The following is a 24600-nucleotide window of genomic DNA, read 5'->3' on the forward strand; positions in this document are numbered from 1 at the left end:
AAACTAAAATACCTTTGTTAAGCTCACAAGAAACATCCTGACCAGGCCCACCTGTGAATGACTGCAGGGAGGAAGAAATTAACACATCCCCTCCAGAGGCTGATGGGAACCAGGAAGTGTATGACTTTACTCCCTCCCCTTTTAGGATAAAAGAAACTTGAATTCTAACTCAGGCAAGATGGTTCTTTGGGACACGAGTCCACCATCTTTTTGGTCTGCTGGCTTTCTGAATAGCTGCTGTTCCTTGCCCCACCGGCTTGTCTCTCCATTTATTGGCCTATTGTGCTGCAAACAGTACAAGCTTGGACTTGGTAACAAATTTGGGGGAGCCAGCCAGCCAGGGGCCTTGCTGCTTGTGGGCAGCTGCCCCACACACCATGCCCCACCCCCCCACCCCCATTGGGGGACTTTTCTGGTAAGGCCCTAGCAGCTGCTGAGACCACTTGTCCTGAGGATCTGCCCTTCAAAATTCCCCAAAGCAGCGCTCGGCAGTTGGAGCAAGGAATTGACATCTGGGAGATGACGGGCTCTATACAGTAGGGTAAGTCGCTCTGGTGTGGATAGCTGGAAACTCTATTTGGGGCTTTTTCTCTGGAATAAGCTAATTTATTTTGTATTTGAGAGGGATGCCCTATTGGAGAGAGAAAAGAGTTGTTGGACTTTTACCCAATTTGTGAAGCGGTTTGTCTGTTTCTTTGGATGCTAGCATTTGTGTGTGCCATTTGTGTTTTGTTTGTCTTGAATTTCTGTCTTTTTTTTTTTTTTTGCAGTACGTGGGCCTCTCACTGTTGTGGCCCCTCCCTCCGTGGAGCACAGGCTCCGGACGCGCAGGCTCAGCGGCCATGGCTCACGGGTCCAGCCGCTCCGTGGCACGCGGGATCTTCCCGGACCGGGGCATGAACCCGTGTCCCCTGCATTGGCAGGCAGACTCTCAACCACTGTGCCACCAGGGGAGCCCGAATTTCTGTCTTTAAAAGTGGCTTTTTATCCACTTTCTATCTATAAAGAAAATCCTCTGAGGCACATTTTGGATAAGTGATCTGATTACAGCCATGAACCCATGACTGAGAGGAAAATGATATTTTATAGTAACGATGTGTGGCCACAGTACCCGTTAGGATCTCCACAAGGGGTTTAGGCAGGGTAATCTTGGGACCCTGTGTACCATGTACTGTCAGCCTTGCTGTGTTAATTACATAGCTTGTGGTCTCCTGTGTTGTTGGTATATGTAAAACCCCAAGACCAAACTTGGGGGTTTATCTAGGATTTTCTCTTTGTCTTTTGGGGTTTTTCGTTTCATTTTGTTTGGCACTGTTTCTCCATTTACAGCCAAATCAATTTTGTGATATTTAAAACTTTTACTGGTGTCAAATGGAGGAAAGGAATAGAAAGGGGAAAAAAAGACCTGTCTGTGGGACATTCCCCGGGAGAAGAGAAAGGTTCAACCTGGTTTCTAAAATCACCAAAAGCCCCAGCCCAGAATTCAGCCCAGTTGCTTGATGCCAAGGCAAAAAGTCATCCTTTTAATGGTTAGAGACGATCAAATCCTATTTATGGTTTTACAGTGGCTTTTTGAATGATTCTATAGCTATTTTGTGAAGAAGCAGGGAAGAATGATGAAATCCGTTATGTGTAAGCATTTGTGCTATTATATCAGGGAAAATAAGAAAAGGAAGAGAAAAAGAGTGAGGGTATGTTCCTTCAAATCTTAAAATCTTAACTCCTCCAACTGAGCTAGCTGTCCCAGCTGCTCTGCCTGTTCTGCCAATACATCCACCCCTTCCACCACCTTCCGTTCCTATCCAGCCCCAATTCCTGACACTGGGGCCCAGGACTTCCCCTCCTTCTAGGGATCAATTAGAAAATCCTATGTTAGTTTCTGGGGCACAGGGACTTGGTCTGGTATCATCTTCTAAGATCCAGCAGGGCAGCCAGTTTGGGCCAGGAGCCACTCCCAGGGCAGGGCAATTTCCATTGCTGTCATCACACGTAGGGGGCTAAATGCAACTGACCAGACAGTTGGGTTTCTCAGACTTCTTTAACTGGAAAGATCACAACCCTTCTTACAGGGAGGATATTCTACACCCGAAGCCCATTTGGCAGTACCCACAGCTGAACCAAATTGGGACCATGATAAAGGAAGAATGCACTTATTAGAGCATTATTTATTAGTGCATCTTGGCAGGGCTTTGAAAATGGACACCAAAGCAAATGAGTTTAAACAATGTTCAAGAAATTCAGCAAAACAAAGGAAGACCTCTCTGAACTTTTGGAAAGGATTTATCGGGACTACAGATGCCATACTAATACAGACCCCAAAGCCCCTGAAAATATTAGAATGGTAAATTTGACCTTTTTCTGAGCTAAGTACCTAAGATATGAAGAGAAGGTTGCAAAGATTAGATGGTGCATTTAGAATGAACCCTTCTCAACTGGTAGGTGTTGCTTTTAAAGTGTGCAACAGGGAACAACAGAACGCCACTTTCCTGGCAGCGGCATTGAATACCTAAAAGGCAAGTAACCCAAAGAGAGGTAAGCCACTATTGGGGAAGGAATAATGCACTTACTGTAAGGAAGACCATTGGAAAACAGAAGAAAAATGATAAAAGATGAGAGCTTCTCATATGGTAGAAAGAGAGGAACACAGTGATGAATGAAGAAGCCCAGAGGCTCCCTTGGACTTGAGGCATCTAATTCCCTACAGGAGGCCCCAGTAAAATTGACAGTGGGGAATGAGCTGATGAACTTTCTGATAGACCTCACCCTGAAGTTTTTCACCAGAACAGCTTGACATCAGAGTCTCACCAGACCACACTTTAAGCCTACAGATGGCGCTCATGAAAATCCCAGGAAAGGAGACGGAGCTCTCCCCCCACCCCCTGCCCCCAGGTCTACAAAAAGATGAGACCAGAAGTGTGTGCTGTCAGCACCCCAGGGAAGGCCGAAAACACATGGCCAGTATGAAAACCATTAAAAAGGGATGCTGGGACACCTAATCTAAAACAATATACTCTAGGCAAGGGGATCACTTCTCCCACAGATTGACTTGTCAAAATACAAACCAGTGTATTCAGAAAAGGACAGAGAGGGCCAAAGAGTGGGGTTTCACTTGGATCACACCTCATCTGGCTGGAAATGTAGTGCACAGCTGTTTTGATCCCTGAGGCACTCTTGGACACTGCTGTAGCACATTCAAAATAGTGCCCATTACGGGGGAGATGCCAAATTACAATGGATTCAAAAGTATATAATGGGGCCTTACCTACACAACACCATCCAGCGAGTCAATCAGAATTGCATGATTTGTGCTAAAAATAAACCCAAAGACTGCTGTTGGACGTCCCCAGATGAGGACCCAACACAGGAACCCGTGCCACTGAGGACTGGACTCAAATGCCTTGAGCTGCAGGAAATTTCAGATACCTGCCAGTATTTGTGGATACTTTTTCAGGATGGGTGGAAGCATACCCCACCTGGACAGAAAGTCTCTGAAGAGGATGCCTGGGTCTTGAACAAACTGAAAGCTGAACGTGAGTGTGGTATCACCATTGATATCTCCCTGTGGAAATTCGAGACCAGCAAGTACTATGTGACCATCACTGATGCTCCAGGACACAGAGACTTTATCAAAAACATGCTGACCCAGGCTGACTATGCTATCCTGATTGTTGCTGCTGGTGTTGGTGAATTTGAAGCAGTTATCTCCAAGAATGGGCAGACCCATGAGCATGCCCTTCTGGCTTATACTCTGGGCGTGAAACAGCTAGCTGTTGGAGCTAAAACAACAGATTCCACTGAGCCACCCTACAGCCAGAAGAGCTATGAGGAGGTTGCTAAGTAAGTCAGCACCTACATTAAGAAAATTGGCTACAACCCTGACATAGTAGCTTTTGTACCAATTTCTGGCTGGAACAGTGAAAACATGCTGGAGCCAAGTGCTAGCATGCCTTGGTTCAAGGGATGGACAGTCAGCCCTGGAGATGGCAATGCCAGTAGTGTCATGCTGCTTGAAGCTCTGGATTGCATCCTACCACCAATTCATCCAACTGACAAGTCCTTGTGTCTGCCCCTCCTGGACATCTACAAAATTAGTACTGGTACTGTCCCTCTGGGTCGAGGGGAGACTGGTGTTCTCCAACCTGTCATGGTGGTCACCTTTGCTCCAGTCAACATTCCAACTAAAGTAAAGTCTGTTGAAATGCACCATGAAGCTTTGAGTAAAGCACTTCCTGGTGACAGTGTGGGCTTCGCCGTCAAGAACGTGTCTGTCAAAGAGTTCATCATGGCAATGTGGTTGGTGACAGCAAAAATGACCCACTGATGGAAGCAGGTGGCTTCCAGCTCAAGTGATTTTCTTGAACCATATCAGTGCTGGATATTCACCTGTGCTGGATTGTCACACAGCTCACATTGCTTGCAAGTTTGCTGAGCTGAAGGAGAAGGTTGATCATCGTTCTGGGAAAAAGCTGGAAGATAGCCCCAAATTCTTGAAATCTGGTGATGCTGCTATTGTTGATATGGTGATTGGCAAGCCCATGTGTGTTGAGACCTTCTCTATCCTCCTCTGGTCATTTTGGTGTTTGTGACATGAGACAGATGGTTGCTGTGGCTATCATCAAAGCAGTGGACAAGAAGGCAGCTGGAGTTGGCAAGGTCACCAAGTCTGCCCCAAAAGCTCAGAGGGCTAAATGAATATTATCCCCAGTATCTGCCACCCCAGTCTTAATCAGTGGTGGAAGAACGGTCTCAGAACTGTTTGCCTCAATTAGCCATTAAAATTTAATAGTAAAAGACTGGTGAAGGATTAACAATGCATGATAAAACCTGCAAAAGGAAAGGAGAATACTTTGTGGACCACTTGTTTTGTGTGTAGTAGTTTTTAAAATCAGCACTTTAGAAAAACACACACACAAATAAAAAATCAGTACTTTTTAATTGGTTAAAGCCCTCCTGAAGGAAATTGTCCCCTGATTTGGATTAAGGCACTGGAACAACATTCATCCTGGAGACCGCAATCAACAGGAAAAACTGAGAAAATGAATATTAATTTAACTTGGGATACAGCCTTGTCAGCTGCCCTGCTATGGATCAGTGGCTCCCAGAAGCAGGCTTAAATTAAGCCCCTTTGAAATATTGTATGATAGGCCATTCCAGGTGTCTGCCTCAGTGGGAGAATCCATAAATGCTCTAAAAGAACTAGCTTGCCAAATATGGTAGAATATTGAGCACTAAACTCTGTTCATGAGGTCTGCCTATGCAACGGAAGTAAATGGTAATTTCATTGTAGCTGGAGAAGCATCAACCTATTTGTTTATTTTTGTCCAAATAAATAGCATAGGAATTTAGTATATGTATTGGGAACTGGAACAAAAACTCCAAGTTCAATTACAAATTAGACAACAAAATGCTAAGGGGTTTCATCAGATTCAAATAGTTGTAGATAAAAAAGGAAAGAGGATTTTACTACTGACTAAAGATTCTAAGGGAGATTCATCACCCCCATTCAGCAGAAAGTAGCCAGAGTGGTCTTCATCCCTTTCCCCACAAGATTGTGGAATATGGACACTGACAGTGGGGAACTGTGATAAGGAACAACCTTTGTATTCTATTATAAGTTAATCACAAAAGAGATGTTGCCTATAAGCTTAAATTATACATCATGGCCCATCTCTGGGAACCCTGCCTCTCAGGTAATGAGCATGAAGCTAAAATACCTTTGTTTAGCTCACAGGAAGCATCCTGACCAGGCCCACCTGTGAATGACTGCAGGAAGGAAGAAATGAACACATCCTCTCCAGAGACTGACTGGAACCAGGAAATGTTTGGCTTTAGTCCCTCTCCTTTTAGTATAAAAGAAGCCTGAATTCTAACTCAGACAAGATGGTTCTTTGGGACACAAGTCCACTAGTTTTTGGTTTGTTGGCTTTCCAAATAAAGTTACTATCCCTTGCCCCAACAACTTGTCTCTCAATTTATTGCCCTATCTTGCTGTGAGCGATACGAGCTTGGACATGGTAACATTATCTTCTAGACCTTACTCTATAACTTCTGAAAGTCAGCCATTATTTGTATTTTTATTCCCTTATGTAGAAAATGTTTTTTCTCTGGCTACTTTTAAGGTTATCTCTTTAAATGGGGTTCTCAGTAGTTTAAATATATGCCCGGGTGTGGTGTTCCTTCTGTTTATTCTGTTTGAGGTTTACTGAGCTTATTCTAAGGGGGAGAATTCTAAACCCTTTAGTCTTTCCACGTAATTTCTTTACTTATGGTAAAAAAAAAAATAGAGCTCTGATTTATACATCAAATCTAAACAATAGTTGTCCCTTGCTTTTGCTGCAGGTATTTATGAAAGGGGAGAGAAGGAAATAGGTATTTCTTGTAGTGATCCACCTGCCTCCCAGTTCTTAGCCAGCTGGTTTCACAGATCAGAGTTGCTGAGTGTTGACAGGACCTTTAGGACCAGAAAGCAGCTCAGCCTTCTGGAAAAAGAGCCTCAGGAGGCACTCTGCCAATGTCTCAACGTTACAGAGCCATGTCCCTGAACATGGGACCCGGAGGGAGGGAGTCCATCTCGCACTCCACTGCCAGGCATGCAGCTTGGTGCATGAATTCTATTACGAACCTCAGCTCAGCAGTTTTTGGATCAAACAGGTTAAAGTACACTTTTCAAGACCACTATACCCAGAAGACATATTTCATCTTCTAGAAAAATCGGCCGCCTCTTTTTTTTCTGAGAACCTCTGCAGAGACTGAATGAGAAGACAGCTTTGCAGGTGAGAACAAAGGATCATTGCTCTGAGACTCCTCATCTCTTTCTGTTTCCGCACTGAAGTGGAATGAAGAAAAATGCTACTGTTGGATATGGATAAGAATTTCTCATCTGTGTTGAGAATTATGCCAGATGAAACGGAATTATGCCAGATGAAACAGAAGCTATTCCCTTTGAGAAACCCGTATCAGGCATCTACTGTGTGTACGGCAGTATCCTATTTCTGTGAGAAGTTTTTCACTGGATAAAGACAGGCTTTTATTCTGAATTGATAAATTTGGAGCAATTTGGGAGCTTGCCATTGGTAGATGGGTGATAGAAAATGTAATAGCATCTGGGAAGGAATAGGCTGGTTCAGGTCTCAGTATATAACAGAGATTGTTGACATACTATGCAAATATGATTTTATTTAATCCTCTAGTAACGTACTAAGTTACATAGTCAGACTTTTTTCCCCCTTGGATAAATGATGCCCAGGGAAATTAAGTGCCCTGCTTAAAGTGTCAAAGAGACAAGGTAGATTCTAGTAAAAGAATTACAATACAGATGATATTAAATATGAATTTAAAACCATAAAAAAGAATGTAATTTTAAAAATCTCAGCTGTAATGCCCCTATATTTGGTGTTTCCTTCTAATTTTTTATCTTTACATGATTTATGTAAATATGAACAGAAAAATACTTTATAGCTAGTTAGAAGTTTTGCACTGTCATTTTAATCCTTTTCATGTTCATCTTTAAGACTCTCTCCTATGACCACATATATATCATAACTTTTATGTTAATGGGTTCTAGAGTAGTAAAATAATGATAGATCATAGTTTATGTAAATTATAGAGAGACACTGAGATTGTGTCCAATACTTCCCTGTTACTTAATATTGTATTGCTTTACAAACTTTTTCAGAGTATTTTTCTTCATCTGAATTGTTTTCTTTGAATAAATTCCCAGTTCTGGAATGGCTTTGTCAAAGGTTTCAAAGTGTGCTCTATAGGACTTTGCCCACTATCAATGCTGGCAACCCACTAAAATGAATCTCCTCAGTTTTAGTCAACTGCGTTTACTGAACACCATATTTGTGTTTTCAGTGTGTGTGTGCACACACGTACAGAAAGTTCTCCCAAATGTACTTGTTGATACTTTAATATCCCCAGTAGTCTGGCATCAAATTGAATTTTTCATATTTTCATGTAATCTTTTTGTGAAATGCTCTTCGCTAATGTCTGATTAGTCTTTAGAAATGATACATGTCTACTACTGTCTTGATACTTTCCAAGATACGGCACAGGTACTTCTATTCTGGTCTGAGCCTTTTTTCAGAGGAGCAACTGGTAGAAATTCCCATGCCCAGAACATAGTTGGCCTTCTGCAAGTACTTGTTGAATGAATGAAGGAGTCTTTTTCCCCTTGGTAAGCAGAGTGACTAAATCGATTATGTTGATACAAATACATAGTACATTCAATCACTAAACAGACATCGAGTCCTTACTGTGTGTAATAAACATTGAGAATAATAAAATAAATCATTGGAGGCCCTGCCCAGAGGACTGATAATCTAGAAGACAAAATGCAATTTACTGTAACAAGTTGTGTGATTGAAATATGTACATAACCTTAGGGGAGTGCAGAAAAGAGAGTGATTTGTATTGTTTGGATTGAGGAAATAGAGGGAGTCAATAGGGGAAAATCTGAAATTTGAGTAAGACTTTGAAACGGGAGCAAAAGCTGGATTTAGAAGGTCTTCTGGAAGTAGAGCATAAATAAAATGAAGAAAGGCAGGAGTTGTTAAATCAGATACTGAGTTAAAGAAATATTCTGTGGTCTTCTGGGGAATAGAAGGACGACAGAGGAGACTAATAGACTTTACCTTGATAGTAAAAAAAAAAAAAACTCATTTACAGGACTTAAGTAAGTCTTACCAGTCCCAGTGACTGCCCACAGCAGCTACAGTCAAGATACAAACAACACTTTAAAAATTAACTTAAAATGGGTTAAAGACTTAAATGTATTAAGACTTGAATTCGTAAAACTCCTAGAAGAAAACATGGGGGAAAAAACTTGACCTTGGTCTTGGCAATGAGTTTTTGGATATGACAACAGAAGCACAAGCAACGAAAGCAAAAAATAAAGTGGGACTATATCAAACTAAAAAGCTTACGGAGGGCTTCCCTGGTGGTTGAGAGTCCACCTGCCGATGCAGGGGACACAGGTTCCTGCCCCGTTCCGGGAAGATCCCACATGCCGCAGAGCAGCTAGGCCCGTGAGCCATGGGCACTGAGCCTGTGCATCCGGAGCCTGTGCTCTGCAACGGGAGAGGCCACAGCAGTGAGAGGCCCGTGTACCACAAAAAAAAAAAAAAATGCTTATGGAGAGAAAAAAAACAGTCAACAAAATGAACAACCTATGGAATGGGAGAAAATATTTGCAAACCAATAAGGGGTTAATATCCAAAATATGTAAAGAACTCATACAAGTCAAGAGCAAAAAATATATATTATATATATATTTAATCCTGTTTAAAAATGAGCAAAGAAGCCCTGAAAAGACATTTTTCCAAAGAAGACATACAAATGGCCAATAGGTACATGAAAAGATGCTTGAAACAAAATCACAATAATACCTCACACCTGTTTAAATGGCTATTATCAAGCAGACAAGAGATAAGTGTTGTCAAAGATGTGGAGAACAGGGAACCCTAATGTACTGTTGGTGGGATTATGAATTGGTGCAGCCACTATGGAAACAGTATGGAGGTTCCTATAAAAATTATAACTAGAACTACCATATGATCCAGTAACCCCACTTCTGGGTACATATCTGAAGGAAATTAAATCACCATCTTGAGGAGACACCTGCACCCCCATGTTCATTGCAGGATTATTCACAAGAGCCAAGACATGGAAACAGTCTAAGTGTCCACAGATGGATGAATGGATAAATAAGTTGTGGTATATCTATACATTGGAATATTATTCAGTCATGAGAAAGAAGAAAATTCTGCCATTTGTGACATGGATAACTTGAGAGCATTATGCTAAGTGAAAAAAGTCAGATAGAGTAAGACAAATATGCTATGATCTCAGTTACATGTGGAATCTGAAAAAAAACAAACTGATAGAAACAGAGAAGAATAGTGGTTGCAAGTGACCAGGGGTTGGAGGAGATGCAAAGATGTTGGTCAAAGGGTACAAACTTCCATTTATGAGATAATTTCTGGAGATCTGGTGTGTAGCATGGTGACTATAATTAACAGTGTTGTATTATGTACTTGAAAGTTGCTAAGGAGTAGATCTTAAATGCTGTCACAACAATGCAAAAAGAAATACGTGACGTGATGGAGGTGATAACTAACCTTATTGTGGTGATCATTTTGCAATGTACCTATGTATCAACTCATCACATTGTACACCTTAAACTTACACAACATTATATGTCAATCATATCTCAATAAAGGTGGGGAAAAAAGAGAGATAACCACCTCCCTAGTGGTTCTGGTCTAGACTCTCCTCCCCTCAAATCATGAAGGGACCTCCCGGTTAAATGAAGGGACTATTTTTTCTCCCCAGATAACTGACAAAAAGTCCAGGTAAAAGGGAACACATATGCAAAATCAAAACATTAATTTGTCCAAGATTCTCCAACATGTTAAAACAGCAGGATCAAAACATGAAAAGAAGTCTTTGGTAACTGGAGCATGACTGCCAATAGACGCAAACTAATACTAGTTCCATTTCTCCAAGTACAGATTCTACCTGCTCATCCCAAAGGACCAGTGTTCCCAAAGGGTTGAGCTGAAGAGAAGCAGGCCCTGAACACAGTGACCAGAGAGCTGGGAAGCCAAAGTAAGTAGAGAAGAAGCCAGCTGAGGTCAGTTTCCTAGCATTGATGAGCTAAATTCATGGGTACCAAAAACAGACCGGGGATGACCTTTAAAAGAACAGTCAGGAACTTAGGCAAATAAATGAGTTTAAACAACAATGACTTTCTCCTAATATCTACAGGGTTTTGCATATTCCAAGTTTAATGCCATTTTGAGTCTAACAAGAACTTTCCCCATAGTTCTTGTCAGGAAGAGTTAGTCAGTCATTCCCAGGGATATGACAGCTGACATCTAACACCATCCTCTCTTCAATGGCCAGTTCTAGTGCAATCTCCTTTAAGAACGCTATAAGCTTCCACTGAGAAGTATTCTCTGTCTTTTGTGAATCTCGTAGGCCTTAGGCAGAACATTTGATTTGCCACAGTCTTCTGTCTACATTTTTAGTCAGCATGTTATGATCCAATTCTTCTGATAATCCTAATTTCCTACAGTGAGTCAAAATGCAGAAATGCTGCTTTATATTACATAGTAATATACACTATACACATCAGACTCTTAGGTTTAGGAATGGACTAAGGCTCAAGAAGAGGTGAGGATTGGGGATAGGGTGATTGAATTCGTTTTCAATATCATTTGGTAATAAAAATGAGAATAATTTATATTTTAAAGCACATCAAAATGGCTGCTTCAAAATGTCATGAATTCTATAACATTGTGATTGCATATTTATGGGATAAGTTAGCTCTTTCTATGGGGCATATGTTTGTTGTGTACGTGTTTTATTTTCCTTATTAGATTATGAGTGCTTAAACAACAGGAAATCTAAGCTCACAGTTGCTCAGAGAGTTAGTTGATCAAAATTAAGTGTATCAGTCAGGGTCCGAGCCGAAAAGTAGATTTGTTACAGGGAATCGACCGTATGCAATTGTGTGGACTAGTTCAGCAGTTTCTGTAAGGCTGTTTCTTCCCACCTGGTGCTGAAGACTGAAGTACACAGGGAAGGTAGCTGGGAAAGGAACGTGAGAGGGAAAAAGAACAAGCTGAAACCCACAGTATAAACTGAGGCTCACGGGGCCGGAGAAACTTTGTCGGTCCTACTGACCCTGACCTTGGTAGAATGGGTGTCCCGCAGAAGCCAGGTTCCTTTGGTAAGGAGCTAAACACCCACACCTGGCCCAGGTGACAGACAAGCTGAAAGCAGACCTGGGGAGAGTGAGGCACTTGCCAACCCAGCCCCTACCTTGGGTCGTGAGTTTAGCTGCAAAACGCCTGCTGCTTCAACTCTGCCCTCCAGGTCCTCCTTAGGAATCTCTCTGTGGCCCACCCTAACTGGAAATGTGCAGGGAAGGGAATTCTGAGAAATGTAGTTCAGCCTAGCTGAGGTGACACTCACCACAGTTGTTGAGATGACAGTGAGTTCTCAATAAATATTTATTGAGCGATTGCATAAGTGAAAGACTGCATGGATGAATAAATCAATACTTAGGTTTCCAGGCTAGTCACAAAAGTCTATTTCAATGGTAATGAAGCCATACTAAGATACCGTTGAATAAAAATCAAGGCCAGACTTTGGGAAGGAGAGCCTTTATTTGAAAGGATTATTTCAAGAGTGGGGAAAAGGAGTGCTGTAACAGAAAGAGGGTATTATTTCAACAGGAGAACTCTTAGACCATAACATCTGCAAACACCTGAAAGGTCAGGCAGGAAATGGTTATTCTTTTATGGAAAGGAGTAAGCAAGGTTCATGGGGGATCATTCTGAATGCCAGTGGTGGCTCTGGCTGAGCGTAGGTCACAGTGCAGAGCCCTGTGTGGAGGAGAGAAGGTTGATTAATGTGCGCTCAAGCCCATAACTTTTGTTAAGACATCAGAACACTTTGTTCTGATGGTTCAGTGGGGATGAACGGTCAAGCTAACCATTTATGAAGGAAGAGTAAACAGGGTTGCAAAGAACCCAGTTCTTCTGCCCATTTTTTAATTGGGTTGTTTGGGGGTGGGGTTGATGTTGAGTTGTATGAGCTGTTCATTTGTTGAAGATTGGGAATTTGAAGGCTTAGTAGCTGGCCTTGTCATAGGTAACAGGGGGACATGGTGAGTCTTACTACGCCAAACGGAAGAAAGGACAGTGCTTTGCAGGAAGACATTTCAAAAACACAAATGGGATGGAGAAGTTTCTTTAGCAATTGCTGTTTTCCAGGATAACAGGGCTTAGGTGTCTTTGTATGTCTTGCAGCACTTCTCATCCCTTGGTTTTCGATCCTCTCTTTAGATTAAGGTACCTGCCAAGATGTTCCACTTACAAGGCCCGCAACTGCTGCAGATGCTAGAGAAATCCTTGAGGAAGAGCCTCCCTGAGTCCTTAAAGGTGAGAGTGGAACATTCTTAGGGAAAAAAGGACTAGCAACAGCCTCAGAAAAAGGTGGGAAAGAGAACAAGCATTCACTGAGCACCTACTCTGTGCCAGACACTCACTCATCTTGCATCTCATTTAGTTCACATCATCTCTCTGCAAGGCAGGTACATCATGTCTGTAGAACCAAAGAGGAAATGGAGGCTCAGTTATATGACTTGACCAAGATCACAGCAATAGTGAGTGGCAATGCTATGATTTGAATCCACTATGTTCTTTGCTGTGTGATGACCCAAAAACTTTCCCTTGTGCCCTTTCAACTCTTATGTTATATAACACTGGAAGTTTGTCCAGAACTGGCAAAGTTAATGTGTAATTTATTCTTCCCAAACAATCAAGTGCCTGATGAAAAGTTAACCATTGTGATTCTTCTTTGTAATTAATAACTGGTCAATTTCTGTTTTGTCAAACCCCAAAGGATTATTATGTTTAACCTGGGGTGAGACAGAAATTGTGTATAAGAAGTGATCTTATACCACAGAGAAGTGTTTTTTCTTGCAATAATATATGTTGCAAAGGGACTAGGCTATTGTTAAAGAGTGCCACTGCATTATGATAAAGGCATTAATTCATCAAGGAGACATAAGAAAGGCTGAAATGTATACACCCAACAACAAAGGCTCAAAGTACCTGAGACAAAAACTGATAGAACTGAAAGAAGAAATAGGGAAACACACAGGTATAAAGACTTCAACATTCCTCTCTCAGCAATTTGTAGAATAGACAGAAAACCTATAAATATATGCGAACTTATTACATATGAAATACAATGAACCAGCCTGAAGTAACTGGCATTTATAGAATACTTTCCACAACCACAGCAGAGTACATATTATTTTCAAGTGCACATGGAACATTTACCAAAGTAGACCATAATTTTAAAAAGTTTAGAAGAATTGAAATCATACCAAGCATGTCCTTGAACAATATAGAATTAAACTCAAAATTAAAAAAACCTGAAAGGTGTCTGGGAAATACCTGAATTTCTAGAAATTATATACTTCTAAATAAATCATGCTTAAAAATCACAAGTGAAATTAGAAAATATTTTAGTTGAACAAAAATAAAAATACAACTTTTGAAAAGTTTTGGGATGCAACTAAAGCAGTGATAACTGGGAAATAGATAGCATTAAGCGCTTATAATAAAAAAGAATAATGGTCTCAAATCAATGCTTTAAGTTTCTACCTTTAAAACTAGAAAAAAAAGTAAATTAACCTCAAAGAAAACACAATTAAGAAAATTATGAAAGATAAGAGCTGAAATCAGTAAATTTGAGAAGAGAAAAACAATTAAGAAAATCAATAAATCTAGACTCTGGTTCAGTGAAAAAAATCAATAATGTTGGTAAAGTTCTAACCAAACTGACCAAGAAATAGAAGACACAAATTATAAATATCAGGAATAGAACAGGGAGCATTACTACAAACACAATAGACATTATAAAGATATTAGGATACACTGTTTTCAATGCTGAGCTCATAAATTTCACAATGTATGTTCTGTGAAAAGCACAAATTACCAAAGGTCACTGAAGAAGAAAAATGCAAACTATATTGTCCTATATCTATTGGAGAAATTGATTTTGTAATTTAAAACATTCCAACAAAGAAAACTCCATGTCCAGATGGTGTCAGTGGCAATTTCTACTACACATGTAAGGAAAAAATAATACCCCTTCTACACAAACTCTTGCAGAATAGAGCAGAGGAGAAAACACTTCTCAAATCATTTTATGAGCCCAGAATTACCCTGATACCAAAATCAGAAGTGGGTATTACAAGAAAAGAAAACTACAGAACAATATCCCTTGTGAACAGAGATTACCCTCAACAAAATACTATCAAGTCAAATCCATCAATATATCGAAAGGATGATACATCATAACCAAGGGGAGTTTATCTTGGAAATGCAAGGCAGGTTCAACATTCAAAAATCAATCAATGTAATTCACCATATCAACAGACTGAAAAAGAAAAGCCATATGATCTTCTCTCAATAGATGCAGAAAAAAATATTTGACAAAATGTAATATTCCTCATAGAAATAAAACTCTCAGCAAACTAGGAATAGAAGGAATTTCTTCAACCTGATAAAAAGCATACTGGAAAAATCTACATCTATCATCATACTAAATAGTGAAAGAGTGACTGTTCTCCTAAGATCGGTAACAAGGCAAGGATATTCATTCTCACACTTCTATGCAACATGGTACTGGATATCCTAGCCAGTACAATAAGGCAGGAAAAAGAAATAAAAGACATATGTATTGGAAAGAAATAAATTAGTGTTTATTCACAGATGGTATGATTGTGTAATGTAAAAAATCCTAAGGAACCTACCAAAAAGCAACCCTAAAAAGCTCCTAGATATATAACTGAGTTTAGCAAAGGCTTAAGGTGAATATACATAATACAAAAATTGTTTTTCTATGTGCTAGCAATGAACAATTGGAATTAAAAATTAAAAATCAATACCTTTATAAGCAACCTCCCCCCTCCAAAAAAACCCAAGAGACAACAACAACAAAAAACCTTAGGTATAAACTGTTAATTTACAAGGCTTGTCTCTAAAATAAATCTCATTTTCTTTTGTTGCTGAATCACAGCTCTGGACTTCTCAGGGCAGCATGAATATGATGTATAATTCAGTATAGTTAATTACACTGATCCTGCTGGTGGGAAACCTGGAAGGAATAGCATCATATTACACCTTGTTTTACCTTTTTCTGGTGCTCTGACACCTTGTATAGGGATCATGTGTAGACTCAGCCATGAGTGCTGAGTGTAGCCCAGAGACACTGATCCTTCTGACTGAGGTAGGGTAGGGAACTGTCGAGAGGAACAAGGTCAGGAGTCAGACTGCTCTGACCCCACAAATTCATTGTTTTCTGGGTAACACTGCAAAAAGTAAACATCTCTAAGTCTCAGTGCTCTTGCATGTAAAATGAGTAAAACTGGAAAGTAAATAACTCTCGGTAGACATTCCTCAACCTTAAAGAGGGTTATGATTACCTTGCAGAGCTGTTGGGAGGATTAAATAAAATATGATAAAATTTATAGCCAACACTTCTAGAACACTTACCAAATGTCAGGAACTACACAAAGTGCTCGACATGAACTCAAAAGTCTAACTCAAAAGTCCTTTGGGGCTTCCCTGGTGGCGCAGTGGTTGGGAGTCCGCCTGCCGATGCAGGGCACGTGGGTTCGTGCCCCGGTCCAGGAAGATCCCACATGCCGCGGAGCGGCTGGGCCCGTGAGCCATGGCCGCTGAGCCTGCGCGTCTGGAGCCTGTGCTCTGCAACGGGAGAGGCCATGGCAGTGAGAGGTCCGTGTACAAAAAAAAAAAAAAAAAAAAAAAAAAAAAAGACTATGTAGATTTGTGTTTACTGACATGGAAATATGCTCATAGTATAGTGTGTATGTGTACGTATGGGGGGGAATAGATGTTAAATTAATATGTATTAGGTAATTTCATGTTTAAAAACAATGTGTAAATAAACGGAATAAAATGGAAAGAGAACACTAAATTCTGCAATGTGGTAGTAGATGATTTTTAATTTATTCATTTTATTTATCTGGATTTTAAAAAATATTCATATAATATTCTCATTGTTTGACCCCAAAATCTAGAACCTAGTAGAACCTGAAGATTGAACTGAATGCCCTATTAGGTACTTACCCTCATTTCATAGAAACAAACTGAACTGATCAAACGCAAGGCACTTTGCCAACCCTTCCTAATAAGCTGACCCTCTCACTTTGTCCGGATACTGCAGGTTTATGGGACCGTCTTCCACATGAATCAGGGAAACCCATTCAAGCTAAAGGCCCTGGTGGACAGGTGGCCTGATTTTAATACAGTGGTTATCCGCCCTCAGGAGCAGGTAAGGTGCTAGATGTGGAATGAATTTGCATCTATGTTTGTATTCACTATGAACCTACCATGTACCTTGCAATGTGGTAGACCCTGGGGATACCAAAATGAATTGCAGTGATAGTGAACAAGTCCCTGTCTTCAAGAACTTCACAGCCTGGAGGGAAACACAGACAAGCAGATAAATTACAACATGCTTTGAAAATGTACAAAAACATACGAGATACAGAAGTGGCACTGACCAAGAGATGATTAAAACTGTAGATGTCAGGGGATGCAGGGAGAGGATCAGAGAGCCTTCATAACAGACATTTCACCAGAACTGAATTTTGAAGAATAATAGGTTTTTGACAGGTTGACAAGAGCAGAGATTGCATTCTAAGTAGAGAAAATAACACCCAAAAATATGTGAAGTGAAACATGAATAACGTTAAGGAAATATAAAGAACAAATTACAATGCTTGTATCTGGGAATATATTTTCAGTACCAGACTTTTAAAAATCACTCAAACTAAGTGGTTAATCTGTTTCAAATATAAATATGTTGGAAGCATATTGCAAATATAAAATAAAAATTCATCTCATAGTATTTTGATATAAATTATTTACAAGTAAAATTTAAATGTATAGTGACTTTAAAAAAGCAAATTAAACAGAATACAAAAATAAAGATAATTTAATTATTGAAATCTAAAAATGGAATAATATTCGCTTTTTTATGCAACTTTAAAACAGAGATTGTTGGTGGTATTAATGCTGAGGGCATTTCTGTGCAACACCTTCCAGCTATTCTACCCTTGTTGGGTAGTTGTTTTCTCCTTCCTTTGCCTTCAAAATAAATCTCACCCTTTATTTGTTAATTTTGAGCAGATCTTATTGAGCAAATTTCGCATTTCCGTTTTGTTGGGAATATGAATTATTTTGTAAACGATAGTGCATTGTGGGTTACATTTTAAAGACATCACGTCTCTTCACTCTGTATAGCTTTATCACATGTGAGAATTCTAATACAAAGTTACCTGTGTCAATTTCAATATTGTTTTCATAATCCATTTGTTCTGAGACTCTTTGAAACAGAGTAACATTTACTCTTGCAATGGAAACTTGTCTTTGACAAAAATTCCTTCCTTCTCCTGAGGATTACAGAATTACTGAAGAATGCTTTGTAAACTGGTACGTGTTTGGCTGATTTGAAATTGTAATGTAACATATAAATACCTAGTTCATCAAGTTTTTCTTACTCATAAGTGGAATAATTCATTAAATCCTTTACTTAGTCTTATGATGTAAATGATTCAGGAATGATGATAGTACATCAAGAAGAATATCAATATTTAGGTTTGTAAAACATCACTGTATAATAAATACCAAGCACAAGTATTCCAATCACTGGGTCGAGTCAATTTCATTTATTTATATTACCCAACCAAACAGGATATGGCAGATGACTTTGATCACTACACCAACAGCTACCAAATCTATTCTAAGGACCTCAAGAACTGTCAAGAATCCCTTAGCACATCAGACGTCATCAACTGGAAACAACATTTGCAGATCCAAAGTATGTAAGGGATCTGGGATATGTGCTAGCTGCTAGGACTGCTCATATCTATGTCCCCGTAGGGTCACTTTTTATCCTGAGTACATCCCCCTACAACCTTTATTTCCTTTTACCAAACTCCAGACACTCAGCTTGATGTTCATTCTCTGTATCAGCTGCCACCACCTCTTCAGTGGAGTTGAATTCAAGCATTACAAACTCTAAGGTTCCTTTAAGAACGTGTGAGTGATGCAAGTTCTCGTTACCGGAGGATTCATGATATATTTTTCAGTCATATTCAGGATCCCTTAGGGTGATTGGATGTGAGAGCAGAGCTCCCCCTCTGGCCTTCCATTCCTAGAATTAGAATGATAAGTCCTTGTGCCACAGAGCACTACCCCAGTCACGAGAACACCTGTCATTGTTGGAGTCAGACTCCCTTGGGTGATATCCTTGCTCTGCCTGTGACTTGCTTTGTGATCTTGTGCAAGTGATGTAACTTAACTATTATTCAGTTCCCTCACATATAAAAAATGAAGATAATTAAAGTACCTAAAACATAAGGTTAACGTAAGGATTAAATGTGGTATCAGACCAATACCTGGGCATGTAGTATGTGAACATGCAAGGTTGCCTACTGTTTTCTAAATACAAATTCTCCTTGATTTCACAGAACTATAGTCAGGATTTCTAGTATTATCTCTGTATTGCAGAAGAGAAAACATGCTTAGGTAGCTACATGGCCATGGTCACATGGTCACTTGCAACAGCAGAGGCAACATCGTCTGACTTTAAGTCCTGCATAGCTCCTGTCGGGAAGCTTCGTGAAGCATCTAAATGGACAATTGCTTCTCTCCTAACTTTATCCCTCTCTAGGTTCACAGTCCAGTCTGGATGAGGTGATACGGAATCTTGCAACCACTAAATTCGTTCAGGTCAAGCAAACACAATGCATTCTCTATGTGATGTCTGAGACAGCGAGGAAACTTCTTCCTTCCCTGCCGGAGACAAAGAACTTACCTGCTGGATATGGCAGACCCAAAGCCATGTGAGTTTGAAAAAAGACGCTCTGCACTATTCACATCTTTCACTATTGGAGTAGCCTCCCAACTTCTCCCCTTATATCCCCTCTTGTCTCCCTAGAATCCATTTCCAGGGTGATCGCTTTTCGTAGGGAATGTGGATTATGTCCATTCACCTGCCAAGAAGCCATTGAGGTTTCTCAGCATACTTTTTTTTTTTTTGTGGTACGCGGGCTTCTCACTGCTGTGGCCTCTCCCATTATGGAGCACAGGCTCCGGACACTCAGGCTCAGTGGCCATGGCTCACGGGCCCAGCCGCTCCGCGGCATGTGGGATCTTCCCGGACCAGGGCACGAACCTGTGTCCCCTGCATTGGCAGGCGGACTCTCAACCACTGCACCACCAGGGAAGCCCTCAGCATACTTTTAGTAAAACCAAACTCCTTTATGGACTTTCAAGGTCCCGTAAGACCTGGAACCCATCACCTTTTGGACTTCATTCTGTCCCTCTAGCTAACTCCCACCAGCAGCTCTGGCCATCTTTCTGCAGCTCGATCTCATACATTCACACATGCATTTGCACTTTGTCTGCCTACAGTGTCCTTCCCTGTGATCTTCATATATTTGCCTCTTTCTGTCATTCATACTCTCAAACGTCATTTCCTCAGAGAGGTCTTCTCAGAGAACCCTGTCTAAAACCACCGCCTCCCATAAGTCTTCAACTGCAAAACCCAATTTTTATTCTTTATTGCATTTATCATTATCTGAAATCAGCCTGTTTGTGTGTGTACTGACCTGTTTGTTCTTTGACCCTCTCCCCTACAACGTTTCAAACTCCACAAGTGCAGCGACCTTCTTTATGTTGTTCACTGATAGATCCTCAATACCAGACTGAACACACAGCAGATGCTTGAAAAATACGCATTTAATGAGTTCACTTCACAGAGCAAAAGTTTTCCAGTAGGGCTTCCCTGGTGGCGCAACGGTTGAGTGTCTGCCTGCCAATGCAGGGGACACGGGATCGAGCCCTGGTCTGGGAGGATCCCATATGCCGCGGAGCAACTAGGCCCGTGAGCCACAACTACTGAGCCTGTGCGTCTGGAGCCTGTGCTCCGCAACAAGAGAGGCCGCGATAGTGAGAGGCCCGCGCACCGTGATGAAGAGTGGTCCCCACTTGCCACAACTAGAGAAAGCCCTCGCACAGAAACGAAGACCCAACACAGCAAAAATAAATTAATTTATTAAAAAAAAAAGTTTTCCAGTAAAGAGAAGTTAAACAAATTATATATTTTCCCCCATTGATGTCCAGTCTAACACTGAATAGAACGGAACACTGGTGGTGGAGATTTGAGCTGGAGATGCCCGATCCTATGACCCTCTGTGTGTTAATGTACCTGGAAAAGCTTTATTCACATTGTATCACACGTGATACCTGAAAAGCACCTGCACATCTATAATCTCATTTGATTCTCCCGTCCACCCCATGAGATAGACAAGGTAGGAGATATTATCCCTAGTTTCCTGACAGAAAATAGGCTCAGATAATGAAACAGCTTGTTCAGGTCCCATGGATGGTTAAGGGCATAATGGGCTTCAGTCTAGATCTCCTAGTTCCACATGGTGGGCTCTTTCTAGGACCACCCCCCCACCGAAGCCTCTTTACAGCCTGCAGATGCCTTCAGATTCAGTGTTCTGTACTTCGGGGGCCGCCTGCATGCCACATCACTCCCCCTCTCTGGACTTCATTCAGTTCCCACAGTGGCCAAGGACCCTCTGATGCCAACATTCTAAGATTCCCTGATTCTAAGCTCTGGCTGTATATACAGCTTGCTAGCACGTGCTTTGGGGCACTTGCCTATTTTCTGTTTACCAATTTTTCTTATCTGTAAAATGGGGGTGATATCAATTCCCTCATATTAAGGGGAGAGTCACTGCATTGCTGAAAGGACCGATACTTAATTTTTAGGTACTTATTGTTTATGGGCACAAGTCCTAGGTACTCATGATATAATTGCTCTTATATCAGTATTTTTGGAAGGTACTATTAATATCCCTGCTTCATAAAGAAGAAATGGAGGCAGAGAGACATTACATTGCCTGCTCGAGATCACACAACCAGCCAGGTTATGAATCCCGGCAGTCTGGTTGCAGAATCTGTACCTTTACCTGTGCTCTCATTTGCATTGTCTGAAGACAACTTGGGGGCAAACAAATATGATACTCCACAGTATGTGTTATTTATGGACTGTTCTTTTTCCTTCTTCTCCATAGTAACCAAGAGATGTTTAAACTCTCATCCCTGGATCCTATCCACGCTGCCATGGTGAATAAATTCTGGCATTTCGGTGGCAATGAGAGGAGCCAGCGGTTCATCGAGCGCTGTATCCGGACCTTCCCCACCTTCTGCCTGCTGGGGCCTGAGGGGACCCCTGTGTCCTGGTCCCTGATGGACCAGACAGGAGAGGTGCGGATGGGGGCCACCCTGCCTGAGTACCGGGGCCAGGGTCTCGTCTCCCATATGTTGTTTGTCCACAGCCATGCTCTGGACAAACTCGGCTTCCCCGTATATAACCATACAGACAGAGCCAACAAAATCGTACAGAAAATTAGTCACAATCTGCAACACGTCCCCATGCCCTGTGATTGGAACCAGTGGAACTGTGTGCCTCTGTGAAGCAGCCACGAGCCCAAGACAGTGCTGGGTGGGCTGGTCACATGGCAAGAGATGCTGGCGGGGGGGGTGGGGGGGACAGAAAGAAAGAATAAACTGTAATCAGCAGTAAAGCAGTGTGTGTTGTTTGGGCTCTGGGGAAGCAGCGTGAGTGGTCAACAGAACCACCAGAGTCCCTTCTCCCAAATCACTCATGAATTTCCCTTTGAGTCCAGCAGACCTTCCTACTTCCTCCACATTCCAACCGTGGCAACCACCATTCTATTCTGTGAGTTCAACTTTTTGTTTTTGAAGATCCCACGTATAAGTGATATCATGCAGGATTTCTGTTTCTGTCTGGTTTATTTTACTGGTTCACAATTTTCTTCTAATACATATGGCTAGTAATAAGGAATCAATAAGGAATAAATGCAACCCACTGCTCTACTGGTGCCATTATTCTTCTTTCCAGCACCATCATATCTATCTCTACTTAGAACGTGTACGTGGAATGCAGAGTAAGACAACTTAAGTACTATAGCTTGTCATATCACGATAGCAGGACAATTTAACATCTTGTTTTCCAGAAACAACACACATGCAAAAAGAAAATTGTTATTTAACAATAACTGTTAAAACGTATGTGGCAGAGATACTTTGAATTTGAGGTAAATCAGGAAAAATCTATAAAATTGGATCGAATTTGTGGGATTTTATCACACATAACATTTGTACATTCTGTGAACTAGGTTAAATCTGTAAATATTGAATATGACTCTTTTTTTCTAAATTGACAAGATAAAAAAATTGGCATGTTATCAACCTGTTTCAAGTTGCAGGATGAATATGAATTACTTGTATCAAGACAAGACTACTCTAGGTAGAAAGGGATACTTCAAATGTAACGTTCTTTCGTGTGTAAAGAGGAGTTTTACAATTAATATCAGCCATTATTCTCATACCAAGCTGTAGGACATTTTATACAATTTAATAAAGGACTTTACATACTGAAAACCCTCCAACTAACATTGTATGTTATGCACTAGTGTGCTGTGTGGTTTCAGAAAATTAAAGCTTCGAAAATGTTCAGGAAGATGACTTTACTCTCAGCTTTCTCTTGTAGTACAATCCACCCTTCGAAGAGTTCAGAAAGGAAACTGAAAAAATGTTGCATTGTCATCAAATATATTTTTAAGATAATGAATTTTTTGTCTTCCTCAAAAAGAAATTTGAGAATAGAATAGTGCATTAGGTACTAGTCTCTAGTGGTATGCATCTATATATTTATGTATATATATTTTTTTCCTCCAAGACACAGGAATTTTAAAAAATTCTCACATCTCAATAAAGCCATGAAACAACAAAATTCTCACATCTCTAATGAATTAGTGTAACCATAGGTATGATTATCAGAGAAGAAAGACACTGAGGATGTACCAGTGGTAGAAAAAAAATAAGAATTCTCCAAGCTGATACATCAAGGAAGAAGCACTTCCTTATTTCGGGAGATGACCTGAAATTCTGTTGGTCTAAGACAGCACTTCTGTATGACATCTGCAATCATCATCGCATCACTGGAATTTTCTGAATACTGACAACGTAAAACAGCACAGATTCTAGTAATAAATTACATTAGCTGCTTATTTTTTACCTGAAAAGGGCTTTATTTTATTTAAATTTTGAAGGGTATTTTCACTGGGATGCAGAATTTTATCACTGTTTTTCCTGAAGCACTTTCTGCGATACCGTTCCAGTGCACTCGAACTTTGTAGTGACGAGAAGTCAACTGCAATTCTTATTACTCCCTGAAGGACGTGTGTCTTTTATGTCTCTGCCTGCTTTGTCCCCCCACTTTTTAATTTTATGTATTTTATTGTGGTTGAAAAATATGAGATCTTAACTGTGTACAGCACAGTATTGTTCTCTATGAGCACAGCAGACCTCTAGAACTTTTTCATCTTAAATGGATACTTTATACTCATTGATAAGCAGCTCATCATCTTTCCCTCTCCCCAGCTCCTGGTAGCTACCACTCCACTTTTTGCTTGTATGCGTATCATTACTTTAGATACCTCACATAAGTGGAATCATGCGCTATTTGTCCTTCTGTAACTAGCTTATTTCACTTAGCATAAAGTCCTCAAGCTTCATTCATGTTGTCGTATATTGCAGCAGTTCCGTCTTTTTTAAGGCTGAATAATATTCCATTCTATGTACGTACCACATTTTCTTTATCCATTGGTCTGTCCGTGGACACTTAGGTGGCTTCCACATCTTGGCTACTGTAAATAATGTTTCCATGAACATGGGTGTGCAGATAACTATTCAAGACCCTGAGTTCAACTCCTTTGTCAATATACCCACAAGTGGAATTGCCGGATCACATGGTAGTTCTAGTTTTAACTTTTGGAGGAACTGTTATACTGTTTTTCGCAGCGTCTGCACCATTTTACGTTGCTACCAACAGTGCACAAGTGGCTGAATTTCTCTACATCCTTGCGAACAATTTTTAGTT

The 24600-nt window shown here is 40.6% G+C and overlaps 1 protein-coding gene and 1 pseudogene across 1 annotated transcript; both read left to right on the plus strand.

Moving 5' to 3' along the window:
- The first annotated feature begins 3250 nt into the window (after positions 1–3250).
- LOC113625130 (elongation factor 1-alpha 1 pseudogene) lies at positions 3251–4700 on the plus strand (annotated as a pseudogene).
- Positions 4701–12875: 8175 nt separating this feature from the next.
- Positions 12876–22150, plus strand: LOC113625191 (glycine N-phenylacetyltransferase). Its single transcript, XM_027115683.1, has 5 exons — positions 12876–12953; positions 16777–16884; positions 18309–18435; positions 19291–19462; positions 21707–22150. Exons 1-5 carry the CDS (start codon positions 12876–12878, stop codon positions 22107–22109), a joined length of 888 nt encoding a protein of 295 aa, XP_026971484.1. The 3' UTR covers positions 22110–22150.
- Positions 22151–24600: the final 2450 nt, after the last annotated feature.

Source organism: Aethalodelphis obliquidens, unplaced genomic scaffold, assembly GCF_003676395.1.
Source record: "Aethalodelphis obliquidens isolate GAN/ISIS:26980383/991018 unplaced genomic scaffold, ASM367639v1 scaffold14, whole genome shotgun sequence".
NCBI classification, from domain to species: domain Eukaryota; kingdom Metazoa; phylum Chordata; class Mammalia; order Artiodactyla; family Delphinidae; genus Aethalodelphis; species Aethalodelphis obliquidens.